This window comes from Cetorhinus maximus, chromosome 14 (assembly GCF_964194155.1).
Source record: "Cetorhinus maximus chromosome 14, sCetMax3.hap1.1, whole genome shotgun sequence".
Classification (NCBI taxonomy): domain Eukaryota; kingdom Metazoa; phylum Chordata; class Chondrichthyes; order Lamniformes; family Cetorhinidae; genus Cetorhinus; species Cetorhinus maximus.
The window spans coordinates 96860260-96876506 of NC_135892.1; the positions used below are offsets into that span (position 1 = coordinate 96860260).

The window sequence follows — 16247 nt, forward strand, 5'->3', positions numbered from 1 at the left end:
TCAGTGGAGTTACAGAAAAATGATCTGCAATTAAAACAGTTATATCAGAAAGCTTATTCAGAGACAGAAGCAAAATGTATTCCCATATGTTATTACCTTCAGGGAGATATTTTAATGAGAAAATGGAGGTTGGATCATGTCTCAGCAAATGAAAGCTGGAGTGAAGTGCATCAGATTGTTATCCCATTATGGTGTAGAAATGAGATTCTGAGGATTGCTCATGAAATTCCAATGGGGGGACTTGTAGGAATTAGGAGAACACAGGAAAAGATACAGGGGTATTTTTTTTGGCCAGGATTGCATAGGGATGTAGTCAAAATCTGTAGAACCTGTTATACATGTCAAGTAACAGGAAAATCATAAGCAGTGATTAAGCTGGTACCTTTAATCCCAATACCAGAATATGAAGAACCTTTTACCAGGGTCATGATTGATTGTGTAGGATCCCTCCCTAAGACTAAAAGTGGAAATCGGCATTTACTGACAATAATGGATGTGTCTACTAGATTTCCTGAAGCGATACCTTTAAGAAATATTACAACTAAGAGGATTATGGAGGAGTTAATTAAATTTTTTACAAGATATGGTTTACTTTAGGAAATACAATCAGATCAGGGGTCAAATTTCATGCCACAGCTGTTTAAGAAAGTAATGAATGGTTTGTGGAGAAAACAGTTCAAGTCAACAGCTTAGCATCAGGAGTCACAAGGGGCTTTGGAAAGATGGCATCAAACTTTAAAAACTATGATGAGAGCATACTGTCAGAATTATCCATAGGATTGGGATACAGGGATTCCATTTTTGTTATTTGCTATTAGAGATGTTCCTAATGCATCAACTGGTTTTCACCCTTTTGACCTAGTTTATGGTCATGAGGTAAGGGGACCACTGAAATTGATTCATGAGAAATTGTTGGGTCAAAATTCAGAAACTATTCTCCTGGATTACGTATCAAAATTCAGGAAAAGATCGAACAGAGCATGTGAGTTGGCTAGAGAACATTTAAAGGCATCACAGCAAGTGATGAAAGTGAAGGCAGATAAGAAAGCTAAAACTCGCAGCTTTGTTTCTGGAGAGAAAGTATTAGTTTTGTTACCAGTACTAGGTGATTCATTAAATGCAAGATTTAGTAGGGCTTACAGGATTGAAAATTAATTGAGTGAAGTAAATTATTTAATAAATACTCCAGATAGAAGAAAGAAGCAGAGGGTGTGTCATGTAAATATGCTTAAAAAGTACTTTGACAGGGAAGAGGAACAAAAAGAGGCATTGGTGATGGTGGATGATGAGAAAGAGGTAAAAGTGCAGGACTCTGAAATTGATTTTCCTCTAATCAAATTGGATAATGAGGGTGCGCTTGAAAATTTAACTGAAATATTGAGTTACCTTCCAAACAAGTGTCAAAGTGATTTGGAAAAGCTATTGCAGTCACGCAAACCTTTTTGTGGAAATAAGCTGGGGAAGGCAGATTTAGCTATACATGATGTCTCGGTACAAGTTTCATCTTTAATAAGGCAACATCCTTACAGATTAAATCCAGCAAAGTTATCACAAGTACAAAAAGAAGTGCAAGTGCAAGTTATGTATCTAGGCCATACCATTGGACATGGTAAGGTGCTCCGAGAGATGTGAAAGTCAAGGCTATTATGAATTTCCCAGTGCCTACAACAAATTGAGAAGTTTTGAGATTTCTGGGCATGAGTGGGTTTTACCAGAGATTTGTACCAAATTTTAGCAGTGTGGTTGCTCCGCTGACTTATCTATTAAAAAAGAACAAGAAGTTTCAATGGACACTGAAGTGTCAGAAGTCATTCGATAGTTTGAAAACTGTATTAACTATGACACCAGTTTTGGCAGTACCCAATTATGCCGAGCAATTTAAGTTGGTCGTTGATGCAAGCAATATAGCATCGGGGCTGTACTGTTACAAGAAGATGACACTGGAATTGAAAAACCGATAGAGTATTTTTCACGGAAGCTGCATGTACAACAGAAAAGATATTCAATGATCGAAAAAGAGACCTTAGGTTTGGTGTTAGCATTGCAGCATTTTGAAATTTATGTTGCAAACATTTCGTCAGAAACAATTGTTTCTACAGGCTATAATCCTTTGAAGTTTTTGGACAAATTTCGAGACAAAAGTGCAAGGCTATTATTACAACCATTTAAACTACAGGTTATACATGTTGCTGGAAGAGAGAATCTGTTCGCAGATGTGTTATCAAGAGTTTGAAACTTAAGGGAAAATTGGACATTTTTTTAAAACCTGGACACTGAACTGGAGTGATTTCTGTTGATACCATGGACTTCTGTATATGTTAATGTATGCATCTGGTAATGTAATAGGACAATAAGTATAGGAGATAGTGTGAGATGGGTTATTAAAAAATGAAGCCGTCTTTTAGAATTATGATGGTTCATTTTTTGATAGCAAGGGGGATGTCAGGAAGAGATATTAATGTATATAATGTTATTGGAAATTATTTTTTAAATAGAGGTTTAGACTGTGGATGTGTGTGTGTGTTAATTGGATTAAAGACAGCTAGTCTGGGTGCTTTGATGTATAGTAGTTTTGAGATATAAATAGAGGCAGAGGGTACATTTACAATTTGTTGAATAGAGCATTCAAGAGTGAGAGTGAAAGCTTGCACCTAGTTAGGAGACACCAAGCAATATATTTATATTACTAATAAAGTTGGTACTATGAAAGGGGTTTTATTGTTAGAAGAGGTGGAGTTCAAAAGGGTCTGGTGATGCAATGCAAATTTGCATTCAAAGGGAATGGTTGGGTATAACAGAAGGGTTTTTTGTGTGCAGGGCAGAGGCATGTAAGACCTAAGCCTGTAAGCCTACAACTGTCTGCAAAGGAACCAAATTGAAAGGAACCTCATTTTGAATTTGTAAGGTGAAAAGCTTTGCCTGGTGTCTGGTTAAGCCTATTGGTTATTGTTGCCTTAGTGGAGATTAATTTGGGAATTTGTTAAGAGTTATGATAGTAGTAATTTTTAGCCATGTGCATATGTTTAATTTGTTGTAAATTAATAAATGTCTCATTTAGTTTGATATAAAAACCTCTTGCGAACTGGTGGTCTTATTCCTGAATTTAGAGCTGCAACTCAAAACATACCAATTGAAAATATAGGTTATGACAGATGTTTAAAATTTCCCTCTGGGAGTTTAAATAATGTAGCCTTTACCAAATGACTGTGTCATAACAGTCACACAGAAGAGAATGAGGAGAATCTGAGATATGAGCTGTGGGTTTGCCCTAGTGCTTTGTAATCCTCTACATAGCTATGTAAATAAAGGTTATTTTGAAGAAGGATCTGTGCTTCCAGCTAGATCTCTTGCTAAGATTAAGACAGCCAACATCTTCTTAGACGACCTAACAATAACAGAGCTTATATTTCTTTGAAATCAAGAAAATAAAAATTAAGTTGGTATTCTGGCTTTCAAACATCCCCCCTCACAACCACTCCAACCCCAAAGGCTGAACTCTCATTGAGGCTAAATTCCAGACTCAATGGGCTCTTTGTACTTCACTGGTCTCTCTCTACTCCTCTCACTAGCACAATCAAAGCTACACCTGTTTAATTTGCACAATAGCCCAGCAGTCACAGGCATAAAAAGCCAAGAAGAGCCAATTAGAAACGGCTAATCGTGCCACTTATGGAACTAATTATCCTATTGCCAACTCAGTACCAACCCATTAGGCAGAAATTGGTGCATTTCTGTTGGCAAGAAGTATGCATTCAGACATGTGGAGTTGGATTAAAAGAGGTGCCGCATTCCCTGCAATCACCCCCCACCCCCCAGCTGAAAGGTCACGGGAGGGGGCCTTGCCGAGGGGAACACCACCTGCCCCTCAGCCATTTACGGTCAAATTGGCCTTTAATAGAAGCAAAACACTGCAGATGCAGGAAATCTGAAATAAAAACAAAAAATGCTGGAAATGCTCAGCAGGTTTGGCAGTGTTTGTGGAGAGGGAGACAGAGATAGAGTTAACGTTTCAAGTAGAATATGAACATACGTGCAGGGAAACCTGCCGGCTGGGCCCTAAGTAAACTGACAGTGGCAGGATGAAGTCCTGAAGTGTGCATTAATTGCCTATTTAATGGCCTCAATTGGCCCATTGGCAGGCAGGCCACCCGTTGCCATTCCCACCGCTGGTACAGTTGCATTGAGGGTATGGGCTAGGCAACAGGCAGGCCCACTGCAGGATTTTATGAGCCCCCCTCCCCTGCCTTCAAACTCATTCACAGAGGATTGTAAAATCCAGCCCATTGTGCGATTCCTGATAAATGCAGCTTTACAAAGAATGCTATGATTTTATCAGAATTTCTATAATCTCCAGATAATATAGTGTAATCTTTGTGTATTTATTCAAGTGTGGTTGAGGGGTAGACCTACTCCAATTTGTAACCATGGCATTAAAGCCTGAACAACTGAATATTTTACACTTTGATCAGTGGCTTTTATTTAAACACTGTGCATCAATTGGGTATTCTACTCAATTGGAGTAGACTGGCTTTGTAATCTGGAATTCAATGTCTGAATCAGATTTGTGCTGACCAGATTTTACTAGAGCAAATTACCAATGAGAGCTAAACTGAATTCAAACTGGATCATTTCACATTAATTCATAAATAGGCACAAATGAAATGGGATGTGTATCCCTACCTGTTGTTATGCATATCTTCACACACTTTTCTTCTTCGGAGAATGTAATGGAGTGTTGCAAGATTTTATAAACTGATTTACAACCTGCTTTGAGCCACATGAATGCTCCAAAGGGCCACAAATTGTTAAAATATCATATTGTCTCACATATACATCTGTTCTTTCAAGACAATGGTGTAAGAGAGAGCTTGGATAATACAGGGCCTTTCCCAATGCCATGACATTCAAAAGTGCTTTAGAGCCAAATCAAGTATATTTAAACTGTAGTCACTGTTATAATGTAGAAAACAATGTAGCCCATCTGTGCGCAGCAAGATTCCACATACAGCAACGTGAAATGTGACCAGGAAATCTGTTTCCGTGATTATGGTTAAGAGATAAATAGTGGCCAGGGTAACAGGGAAAGCTCCCCTGCCCTTCTTTTAATAGTGCCATAGGTTCCTTTCAGTCCAGCTGAAAAAGTCTTGGTTTTGTATCTCATCCAAGAGACGATGCTTCCAACAGTACAGCTCTCCATTAATACTGCACTAGAGGGGCAGCCGAGATTTTTGTGTTCAAATCTCCGGAGTGGTCTTAAACCCACAACCTTCTCGATCAAAGGTAAGATGCTACCCACTGAGCCACAGGTGAAATTAAATACTCCATTGTGAATAATCCTAAATTGAAAGTTTGAGCAATATGCATTAGAAAGACTTTAGTACTCATTAGTACTGCCTTATCACAAATTTCTTACTGTAAAGTAATAGCCTGAAAATTAGTGTTAGCAATAGCTTGCAGTTGAAGACGTAATGAACTTGTCAAAACATCTCTGTTCATTATTTTAGCAGAGGTATTTGTTTTAAATAATCAAACAAATGTCGATTTAAACTACTGAACAGAAGAATGTCATATGAATGTATTAAATATTCATCTAACACTCTGAATGATAATTTCTGAACTAATAATTTTAAAAGATATAGCCTGGAAATTATAAGTTGTGATATTAGTAAAGGAAGGCTAATGCCATCTTTCATCTAGCACTTCAAAATCAATGAGTTAATCCCTCCAAATAGCAGATTGCGTAATCTGATACAAATATTAATTGTTTGTACAATATTACATCTCCTGAAGTTAAATTATTATTAGTGTCGGTAAAATCAAGGCCAGAAATCTTAGCTGAATCAAGTGGGTTTAATTCAGGTGATCTGGCAAAACCTGTAACCGTGAGCATGTATATAGGATTGCCAACCCTCCAGGATTGGCTTGGAGTCTCCTGGTGCAGCACTGGAGAAAAATCATCAGGGCATGAAAAAAAATATTATTTTTGTCATTTTCTTAACATTTCTCTTTACCAGATATTGAAATATTGAAAACGGAGGGAAAAAGTTGTTTGGATGACAGACAAGCATCATCCAATTGGGTAATGAGTCTTTCTGCTTTTCAGTTGGTGTAGGAAGGCAGTGCATCACAAGAATGGATGTGTTGGCCGATAGATGGCTGCAGCCATGGAGCATGGGGGAAGGTTATTTGATGAAACCTCCAGGAATACATTTAATCACAGTTGGCAACCCAACACATGTATCATATGGTGATATGTTATTACTGGTTGCGGAATGCAGTGTGGCGCTGCAGTGAATTAAAGCAAAGTCTGTCAAGTGTACACAGTCAGATGCAGAAAAAAAAATCAAATAACAGCTGTCAAGAAGGGAAGCTTTAGATATTAAGCACAGCATTGTCCATTTTAATAATAATAGTAAGAATTGGAAACCCCATAGATGAATGTTTCTGAGCTTGCAAATTATGTAATTATGATTCCTGCAGAACTAAAAATAGGTTAGAGCAGTAACATTTATTTACAGTCAGATGTGACTTCCATTGCTGCTGCCCATAAAACATTGTCACTTTTAGCAGCAAACAACATGGAAGGAAATACGAGTAGTATTAGCACTATTCTAAGCATTCTGCCCAATGAAAAAGAAAATTAAAACTAACATTTTTGTATTCCTTAAATTCCCACTATTTATTAATCCTAATTCAAAGCCTGGTAACCGCTCTCAATGCCAATTAATCCCATTCTCCGTGGAGTACAATAAATTATTCCCTGGAGCCTATTGCATTGGGCTTCAATTGAACTTATTAGGCTGGATTTTCTGATCAAGCATCCAATCAGGCACCTACCATAGAATGTAAAATATGACCACTACTAAAGTATAGGTAGTGTGACTGTCTACACTTACTGCCGTGTATTTGTGCATTTGCCAATCTTGGTACTTTTCCACAAGTTGTTGCACGTTGCCTTAGATATTTCTTTCTCTCTCCACAGATGTTGCCTGACCTGCTAAGAGTTTCCAACATTTTTTCTTAATTTTATTTTTATTTCAGATTTCTAACTTCTGCAGTACTCCGCTTTTGCCTTGGAATTACCTGTGTGTCCAAGAACAGTGCACTCACCCTTTGAGCACTTCCGTGCCAGGCCAGCTGAAGACTGACTGTGATCCCGTTTGGAGCCTGTCTGCTACCCCAGACTACATCTGCACGCGCACAAGTTCTCACAAGATCCAACCATGAAATAAGGTTGAAATATAGCAGCCCCTGAATGAAATTGCTGCAGCTAGTTTAATATGGAAGGAGTTGGAGTGGCTCAGGGGGTGGTTCTCCTGCCTCTGAGTCAGAAGGCCCCAGGTTCACGCCCCACTCCAAGACTTGTTGGCTATGAAAGAGCCCAGCCACCGGTGCAGGCAGGTTGACATGTTTCAGCGCCGATCCTCAGCCGGGGATAAATGGGGAGCATCAGCAGCAGGAAGGCCAGTCGGCTGTAAAGCCACCCGCCAAATCCAAAAAAGTGATGGTTGATATGAAGTTAATCAACTTAAGCCGGCAGTAAACCATTTCAGAACCATGAAACCAGCATGATCAGGGGTAGGCCAGGGTTGGCTGAGAACTCCAGCGATAACATCAACACCAATGTGGCAACAGAAAACTTGGGACTTCACCTTTTCACATGGGAAAAAAATAAGGATAAGAAAGCTCCAAGAACTGGCAGCAGAAAACAAGCCTGAGTTTCAGAAATGAACTCATCTTGAACTTAACAGAATTGTTGTTCTCTCTGCAGGTTTTCCCACCTCTCTCGGAGCAGCAGCTGTTCTATACTATTAGATAGTCTGTAATTCATTCAATAGTAACCTTGTGAGGGAAAATCTTCTGTTAATTAAATGTTACTTTAGGTATTTTGATTACTTGCCCCTTCTGCTTTCTCCTCATTGTTTGCCAACATCTCTTGAAGAGCCCGAACAGAGAGCGACTGTTCCAGCACAAAGGTACAGATAGAGAGATCCGGAGGGACATTCTGCAATGAAAGAAACAAGATGTAACATTTAATAAGCTGTTTCCCATCAGAAGAAAAAAATATAGCATTCAATCATTATTTCCAAGGACAATATAACGTCCTTTTGCATTCCATTTTCACACAGCCCAACTACTAGCATCTCCATGCCACCTGTTAATTGTCAACTTTTTCAGCTGTTAAAGAGGGATTTGAGCAGTGATGCACTATCACAAGCATAAAGCATTCATTTGAAGTAAAATGCGAACAAAGGGATTTATGTAGCCACGTACATAAATCAATATGAGCTAGTGCACAAGTACAAAATAATTAAAATGGCTAATGGAATGTTATTATCTCAAGGAGCTTATAATACAAAACTAGAACATGATGCTTCCTGTGTACCTAGCATTGGTTATAGCCCACCTGGGGTACTATACTGAGTTTTGGACTCAAACCTCAGGAAGATATATATTGGTTGATATATATAGGAAAAATATATTGGCTTTAGAGGGGATAGAGCACAGATTTGTCAAAATGATATCTGGGCTTAAATAATTAAATATGAGCATAGGTTGCATTAACTTGCTTTGTATTGCCTTGAGTTTAGATGGTTGAGGGATGTTAGAAATGATAAAGGGATTCAATCGGATAGATGTAGAAAACCTATTTTATCTGGTAGGAGAAGTCAGAACAAAGGGCACAATTAAAATTGGAGCTAAACCAATTCGGAGTGAGATCAGAAAGCACTTTTTCATACAAATGGTAATGTAAAAGTGAAATCTTCAATAGGTTGTGGATACTGGGTCAATTGAAATATTCAAGACTAAAATCAATAGATTTTTGTTAGATAAATGTAATGGAGTTGAGATACAAATCGGCCATGAACTAACTGAATCTAACAGGCTGAAAGTCTGAATAGTCTACTCCTATTCCTATGTTTTTCAGAAGGATAAAAAGCAATTATTCTCATTCATGCTTACAGTCTATCTGCCTGTATAGAGCTTCACTGTGTTACAATTGTTCTGCTCCAACCTTCCAACAGCAAATGGAGACCTGTTGTTCACAACTAAGAGCCCACGGATTCAACCTTTGCTGATATGTTGCTCATTGAATGATACACAGGTCAGAAAGTGCTACATGACCAGCACCAATTCATGGTGTTCTAATAACATCTTAAGCTTTTACAGTGCACCTCTATGGCAATCCACAAGCATTTACCATTTCTCAGATGGACAGATGAATGCTAGTAGTCGCTGCTGAATTTATCTTATCCTTTATATAAATCATCCCCAGAGATGATTTGGCACTCAAATTATTCATCTAGGTGTTCTAATAAAATTGAAATATGTGGCTGCAGTCCACATTGGCATATTACCTATGCAATTGCTTTGCTTAAGTTTAATATTCTAGTTTTGTACTTATGTTCTTCACTCCAAAACTCAATGCAAAATTCTAACATATTATGATCACTCTTCCCCAGAGGATCCCATACAATGAGATTACTAATTTACCCGGTCTCAAAATACAAAACAATGTCTAAAATACCATCTTCACTAGTTCTTTCCATAATTGTGCTAGGAAACTGTCTCAAATACATTGCATGAATTTGTCCTCCAAATTACTTTTGGCAATTTAATTTATCCAGTCCATATGAAAATTAAAGTCCCGCATGGTTATTGCATCGCTTTTGTTACAACTTCCTCTTATTTCTTGATTAATGCTCTGTACAACACTATAGGTACTGTTAAGGGGCATATAAACTACTCCCACCAATGTTTTCTTCTTCCCTCTACTCATACAGATTCTACTTCCTGCTCTTCCGAGCAAGATCCTCTCTCACCATTGCCCTTATGTCATCCTTTATTCTCACATCACTCTTTTTCCATTTTGTCTGTCTTTACGGAACATCCAATACCTTGGGATATTTAGTTCATTATGCAACCATGAGCGGAATTTTCCCAGAATTGCACTAAGTGCAGTGGTGGGTGTGAAAAACTATATTTTTCCCACCAGCCACAATGGTGGGTTTTTGCGCTGTATCGTCCGCTTCCCAGCAAGTCCCACCTCATTAATAATGCGTGCATGGGAAACACATCGGATCGCAGACGGGTGGCCTTGGATTTGCCCGTCACGCCATGAGCTCAGCGTTTCTGCACTCTGAGCGCCATTTTTAAAGCGCAGTAGAACACAGCCTACTTCATGTCTACAGACCAGGACTGCTCCAGGCGACAGATGGTCCCAAAAGCCAGGAAGACGGCAACCCCCAAATGTAGTGGCACCTCACTGGAGTGCCTTTTGGACAAGGTTGAGGCCCACCACGAAGCGCCCTATTCCCAATCTGGCTGCAGGAGGTCCACCAGAGTCACCAATCCAGCCTGGGAGGTGGTACCTGCGGCGGTCAACACCAACTGAGCATGGTGGAGGTCAGCCACAGTGCAGGAAGAGGATGAATTATCTCATCCGTTCTGCTAGGGAAAGTCAACTACCTCATCACTCTCAACACGCACTCCCAAACCCATCACATATGCACAGGGATCACACATCTCAAGAGACAGCACCATAAGTCTCACACACAGCACCTTCCCTGCTCTGTACACATTCTTCCCCACTTACACCTTCGTCATCGCCCCCCCCCCAAACTTCAACCCCCCCAATAACATCTTTGTCTCCCCACTCCCAACTTCAGGCCCCGCAAACCATTCCCCACCACCCTCCTAACCTCACCACCCCACACCCAGCACACCTTCCTCTCCCATTCACACCTAGACCTTCCTCTTCCCACCATCCACCACCCCTACCCTTGTCACTCATACTGTCCATGGTGAAGTTCCTGGAAAATGGTGCAAGCTCATGGCAAAGTCCCAAAGCAGGTCCAAAGCATCAGCAGTGTCCATGAAGATCTGAAGCCTCAGTGAAGCTGAAGCTGCATGCTTGGGGACCTCCCAACTTCTAAGAGCTACTTCGTGGCGGAGCCATGTGCATGAGGATCCAGCCACTATGCACGGCATGTTTTTCTCCAGGGTCTGGTAGCTGTAGGCCTCCGGCATCTTCCTCTCCTCAGATGTCTGTGACCTGAGCAAGGCCATAAAGGTAAGTCCCAACTTTTGCACATCACGCTTGTCCAGGCGTGTTCTGGACCAGCTTGTTTTCCAGCTGGCGTAACGGTAAATTGGGCTTTGATGGACGATTCCGGTCAGGTCCTACTTTGCAGCCTGTTAGCTGGATGCAAATCGGTTTCACGCCAGCCTCCAGCGGGGTTTGCGATCAGCCATGGCAGAAATCATCAGATGATCCCGCTCTGATTTCACGCCGGAATGAAACCGAATTTTCACCTCAACCCCGCCTGCTATGGTGCCCGCTATAAAAAGGAGCAGAACATCCTGGCCCACATGTCTGTAATACCAATAGATCAAACCCATTGATCTCTATTTGTGCCATTAAAAATTCATCTATTTTGTTGCATTCAGATAAAGTGCCATTAATTTTAACTTATAACCATTTTTCCCTGATTTGGCCTCATTCACTGATGCACCATTATTGTTAAACGCTAAAAGCACAGTCTACAGTATAGTACAAGTGTAGTGCAGGCCAACTAACGGCCAGCCAGTGTGAAAAGTTCTCCGAAAGGCTCAGCGCTGCCAGAGCGGGGGCAGGAAGTCAACACAGACATGGGGGAGCAGGGAAGGAAAGTTTCCTGAAGACAGAGAGACAGACCTGACCTGCCTCAGGGAGATGACGAATTTAAAATCAATAAAGGCAGAATTTAAAATCCGGAAAAGCTGTCTATATATCAGAATGAGTCAACTGTGCGTGGACATTATCAAAATTCCGTGCATAGATTTTTTAAATTTAATTACGGGAACATCATCTCGCCTTTGGATGAGGTTCCCTGAAAAAAGCAAAGGCTTCCTGGCTGATTCTGCCACCCGCTAACTGTAAGGTTAGACGGGCAGCGAAAAATCCCTGTTAGTTGATACTTTAATAGCCTTAATAGGCCTCAGTTGGCGCACCACCGACTCTCGCGTGTGCTCACCAACTAACGTCGGGACACTCGCCCAACATCATCGCGCGCATGCCCGCACTCCGAGTGGAAAATTCTGCCTTTGGAGATAGCTGGGCACTCACTTTAATAGTAATAAGTAAAGATTTAATCCAGCTAAAAGAAAAAATCGCCCCCAGGGAAAAATTTAATAAAAAGGACATTTCAGACCTTCAGAGTGAATTTATTTGATACATTCTCACTGTTCATATGAATCTCTTAATTCTGAAGGCAATTCCATAGGGTGCTTATGCCAGAGGTAAAACCTTCATGCCCAGTCATTTATGCTGACTATGTATCCAATACAACAATCTGACTAAAACAGATTCTCTGAAACCTTATTGGAAAAGGGGGTATATTAGGAAGAAGCATTCTTTCTAAAGCTCGGGCTTCCCTTCCTGTTCCACGTGTACAAATACCCAACCGAGGAAATGTCTCAAATTGTAGCTACTGCGAATGCATAATAGGCTTTAATACGGTCAACTGTATTTTATGAATACAGACTGAGGCTTTTGACATTGTTGTCAGATCATTAGAAACCAGGATTCAACAGGGTCAATTTTCCACTACTCAGTCTCTGTCCATTCAGTTTAATGGCCATACGAACATACAAATTAGGAGCAGGAGTAGACAAGAAAAATCACTGATTAAAGACATATAATTCTACTGGGAATGCAGAAGTAGAAAGTGTGTTGCAATATGTGTGGGAGTTTAGCAGATTGCTGAATAATTTCAAATGAAGAAAGCCCTTCAGTCTACTTACTCTCATCCGTCTACAACACCAGCAATTCGATCTTCGCAGTGTTGAGGCAAACTCTAGGTAAAGACCCTGTCTGAACTTGCAGGATCATAGAAATGTAAAAATATTAGGGCCAGGAGCAGACCATTCAGCCCCTCAAGCCTGCTCTGAAATTTAATTTAATCATGGCGAGTGGGAGGGGTCAGGAGCACCAGGCCTTTGGCAAGTTGGGAGCACACCTGCCAACGAGGCCAGGATAATGAGCAAAACATTCTCCCACAACCCAAAGGTAAAAATGTTAGCCACTGTGTCACAGGGATGCCATAAAAATACGAACCCCTGAACTATGGGGCTGGGATGGGGTCTAAGTCTTGAGCCCCGCCTGCACTTCCAGGTGAGCTCAACATCCACCTGTTATCAACGGGTTATGCCCAGTCAGACACCGCACTGGGTCCTGACCAAAGATAATTCCACACCACACATCTTTCACTGATGGTCTTGTAGGGCTGGGAAGAGGCTCAATCCTAGTAAGCCCACCCTGATAGCTTTATCCTGTGACCATGATCTGGCATATGTGTCTACCAGTTAAGTTTGCAACTTCTCCAATGGGCTCCCATTGAAATTATGGCCTGAAGTTCACAGAAATGACAGAGAAATTTAGCCATCCCTATATGAAGAAATATTTCCCAAAATCTATCCAAAATTTCCCTTATAAGCCTTAAGTAAGTGTCCACTCATCTATCTCCTTACCTATCTAAAAGATTATTTTCGATTTCTAGTAAATACTAAGGATTAATAGACGGCATTTAAGCTGCACACTATTTACCAGAATACAATAAAATATTGCTAAATTATCTTTAGGCCCTAGGAGGTGTGGTGGTGGCATGTTCACTCAAGAGTCCCAGTTGCTGTGGAAACATGCATTTTTCACATGCATGTTGTAGTCTGGAGCTATGGAGAGTGAAGCCAAAGACTCCAATGTTCTTTCTGTCACATAGCTGACCAGGAATCTCTCTTGCTCTTACTACCTGCCGTTGGTCTGTGTTGGAAGGACTTGCAGGTTGATATTTAGCCTGTTTGGATGCATTATGAACGTACCTTCATTGACCATTAATCTTAGAGTGTGGCTTGAACCCAGAGCTTCTGGCTCAGAAACAAGAACACTACCCATTGTGCCACAAGACCTCCTACTTTACGAATGTGTACATAATTCCAAGTAACAATTTGTTTTATTATCTTTAAAATTGCCCATTTGTCTGAAATTCAGAGTTTACTCTGACTCCTGAAAGTTTTGGGGAGAAATTACTGTGATTTACTTAAAATTTTTCATTTTTTTGTCTGTGAGCTGAAATGTGACTATTCTCCACAACAGATAGGGCTTGTCAATGAAAAGGATACAATACTATATCCTCTAACACATGCAAACTGCAATCAAGGGGAGAGTTAAGCACCTCAGACAGCAATGAAGAGATAAAGTTAGCTGATCACTCGATAAGTGCTGTAAATTTGTGTAAGAAAAGCCAATTTAGCAAGCCAGAAGCTGCAAATTTTTCAGCAAGGACTTGAAGAAAAATGGCAAAAACATAAAGAAAGTAATGGCAGACACCCTCCAGACCCCCACCACTCTTTCCCCAAAGCACCTAGTGTACCAGTAATTGCAAGAGGTGGCTTATAGCCACATGGACCAGTCAACTACTACAGAATTCAAATGGGACTCATTCACATGTGGGAACTTCACAACTCAGGGAGCTCAGGGAGAACGAAGGCCACCAGAATTCCAGCCAGCTTTCAGTGAGGCCTTGCAACCGGCCATAAATTTATTACTTCCAATAGAGAATCACTTAGAAGGAGTGATAGGTTAAGTGTCTCATAAACATCCAGGGAAATGCTAACTAAATTGCCAACATTCCTGTACTATAAAACAGACAAAATAAATTCCTTGTACTGATTTGAAGGTTGTGCTGGGTACTTATTACTTATTGGTTGCAATACAGCAAGAGCCATGCATTCAATGAAAGTGAACAATAATTGAGTATGTAAGTATATTGCTTGGCAGACACAAATACTTTGGCAGGGTCAACACTGGAGGTTGCTTGCAAGTGCATCTCAATACTCTATTACCCTGAGTGTTTTCAGCCTCATTATCTGCACTATCAGACGATGTGCAACTCACAGCCTTATGAACAATTTACTGATACTTTGGTCAGTGTTATGGACAGGAGGGGGTTTAATTTAAACAGCACTAATTTCTCCTCTCACCACCCGCCCATAAACAGAAAGGTGTTTTGATTTGTTTCCCTCTTTATAAGCGGTGGCATATTTCCCAAACTGTTGGTTTTTGTGTGACTCAATTTTCTATTAATAATCCCACAGCAAACTCAAGATGAACTCAAAGGGTTGGTTTATTTGCACACACTCAAACTGTGAAAGAGGATTCGCAACATCACCCTTGTGTTCAGATCATAAAGAGAGGGATAGAGAAAAGAAAGATTTAGAATACAGTGACCATCGAGAAAAGAAATATCGTTTCACATGGGTTCCAGAGGTCAGATTCAAAATCCAATGGGGCAGTCCTTCACGGAGGTCAGTGGGTTGAAGACCAATGCAGATAATTAACTTTTCCAGTGGTGTTGACTTCACATGATGAGATAGAAATGCAGAGATGAATTAGTCTTGAAGGCGATGATTAACATCTGACTAGCAGAAGCAGAGTATGTGGGGCCAGGTGTCCAAACTGGGCCAGAGCTCCTTCGGTGTGGCCTGCTAGTCAGGTGTTAAACAGCAGGCTGAACTTATCAGTTCAGCAAGGTAATATTACATGTTCCACAAGCCAGAGGCCCGTGTCACATGACTCCCATCTCACAACCATCTCTGACAAAGGACGTGTATCCATTGTCTGGATTCCAAAGAGTCTTAGCCATTAGGAATTAAAAGGAAGGTTGTGGGGCCTTTGTCTTAGCAGACGATGCATTTCCTTCTGGCCAGTCTGGGTTATAAATGTAGATGGTCTTTATGTAGCTCTCTTTGAAGCTGGGCTGTACAGTACACAGGGAGGTCGATAGTGACTCCTCAGAGATAACGAGGTGTGAGTTTTCCTAAAACTGCCAAGTGGCTTCTTTTGTTCGGAGGTCGCAGACAGACATAGCTTCAGCCATTTTAGGAATCTTTGCTAAGTTTTAACATTTTAGAAATATCAATGAGCATATTTTATAAAATGCTAGTTAGGCCACAGCTAGGATTTTGTGTACAGTTCTGGTCGCCTTGTTAAAGGAAGGACATAATTGCTCTGGAGAGAGTACAAATGAGATTTACAAGAATGTTGCCAGGGCTTGAAAATTGCATCTATGAGGAGAGATTGGATAGGCTAGGGTTGTTTTCTTTAGATCAGAGGAGGCTAAGGGGTAACCTTATTGAGGTGTACAAAATTATGAGGGGACTAGATAAGGTAGACAGGAAAGTCTTGTTTCCCTAGCTGAGGGGTCAAT

At 40.6% G+C, this 16247-nt stretch overlaps 1 protein-coding gene across 1 annotated transcript in view; it reads right to left on the bottom strand.

Annotated features, from left to right (window-relative positions):
* Window positions 1-16247, bottom strand: part of ryr2a (ryanodine receptor 2a (cardiac)) — a 794383-nt gene that overhangs the window by 530262 nt on the left and 247874 nt on the right. The window contains exon 3 of the mRNA XM_078557297.1: window positions 7901-8005. Within this exon, the coding sequence (XP_078413423.1) occupies window positions 7901-8005 (105 nt within the window). The remainder of the gene's footprint in view (window positions 1-7900; window positions 8006-16247) is intronic.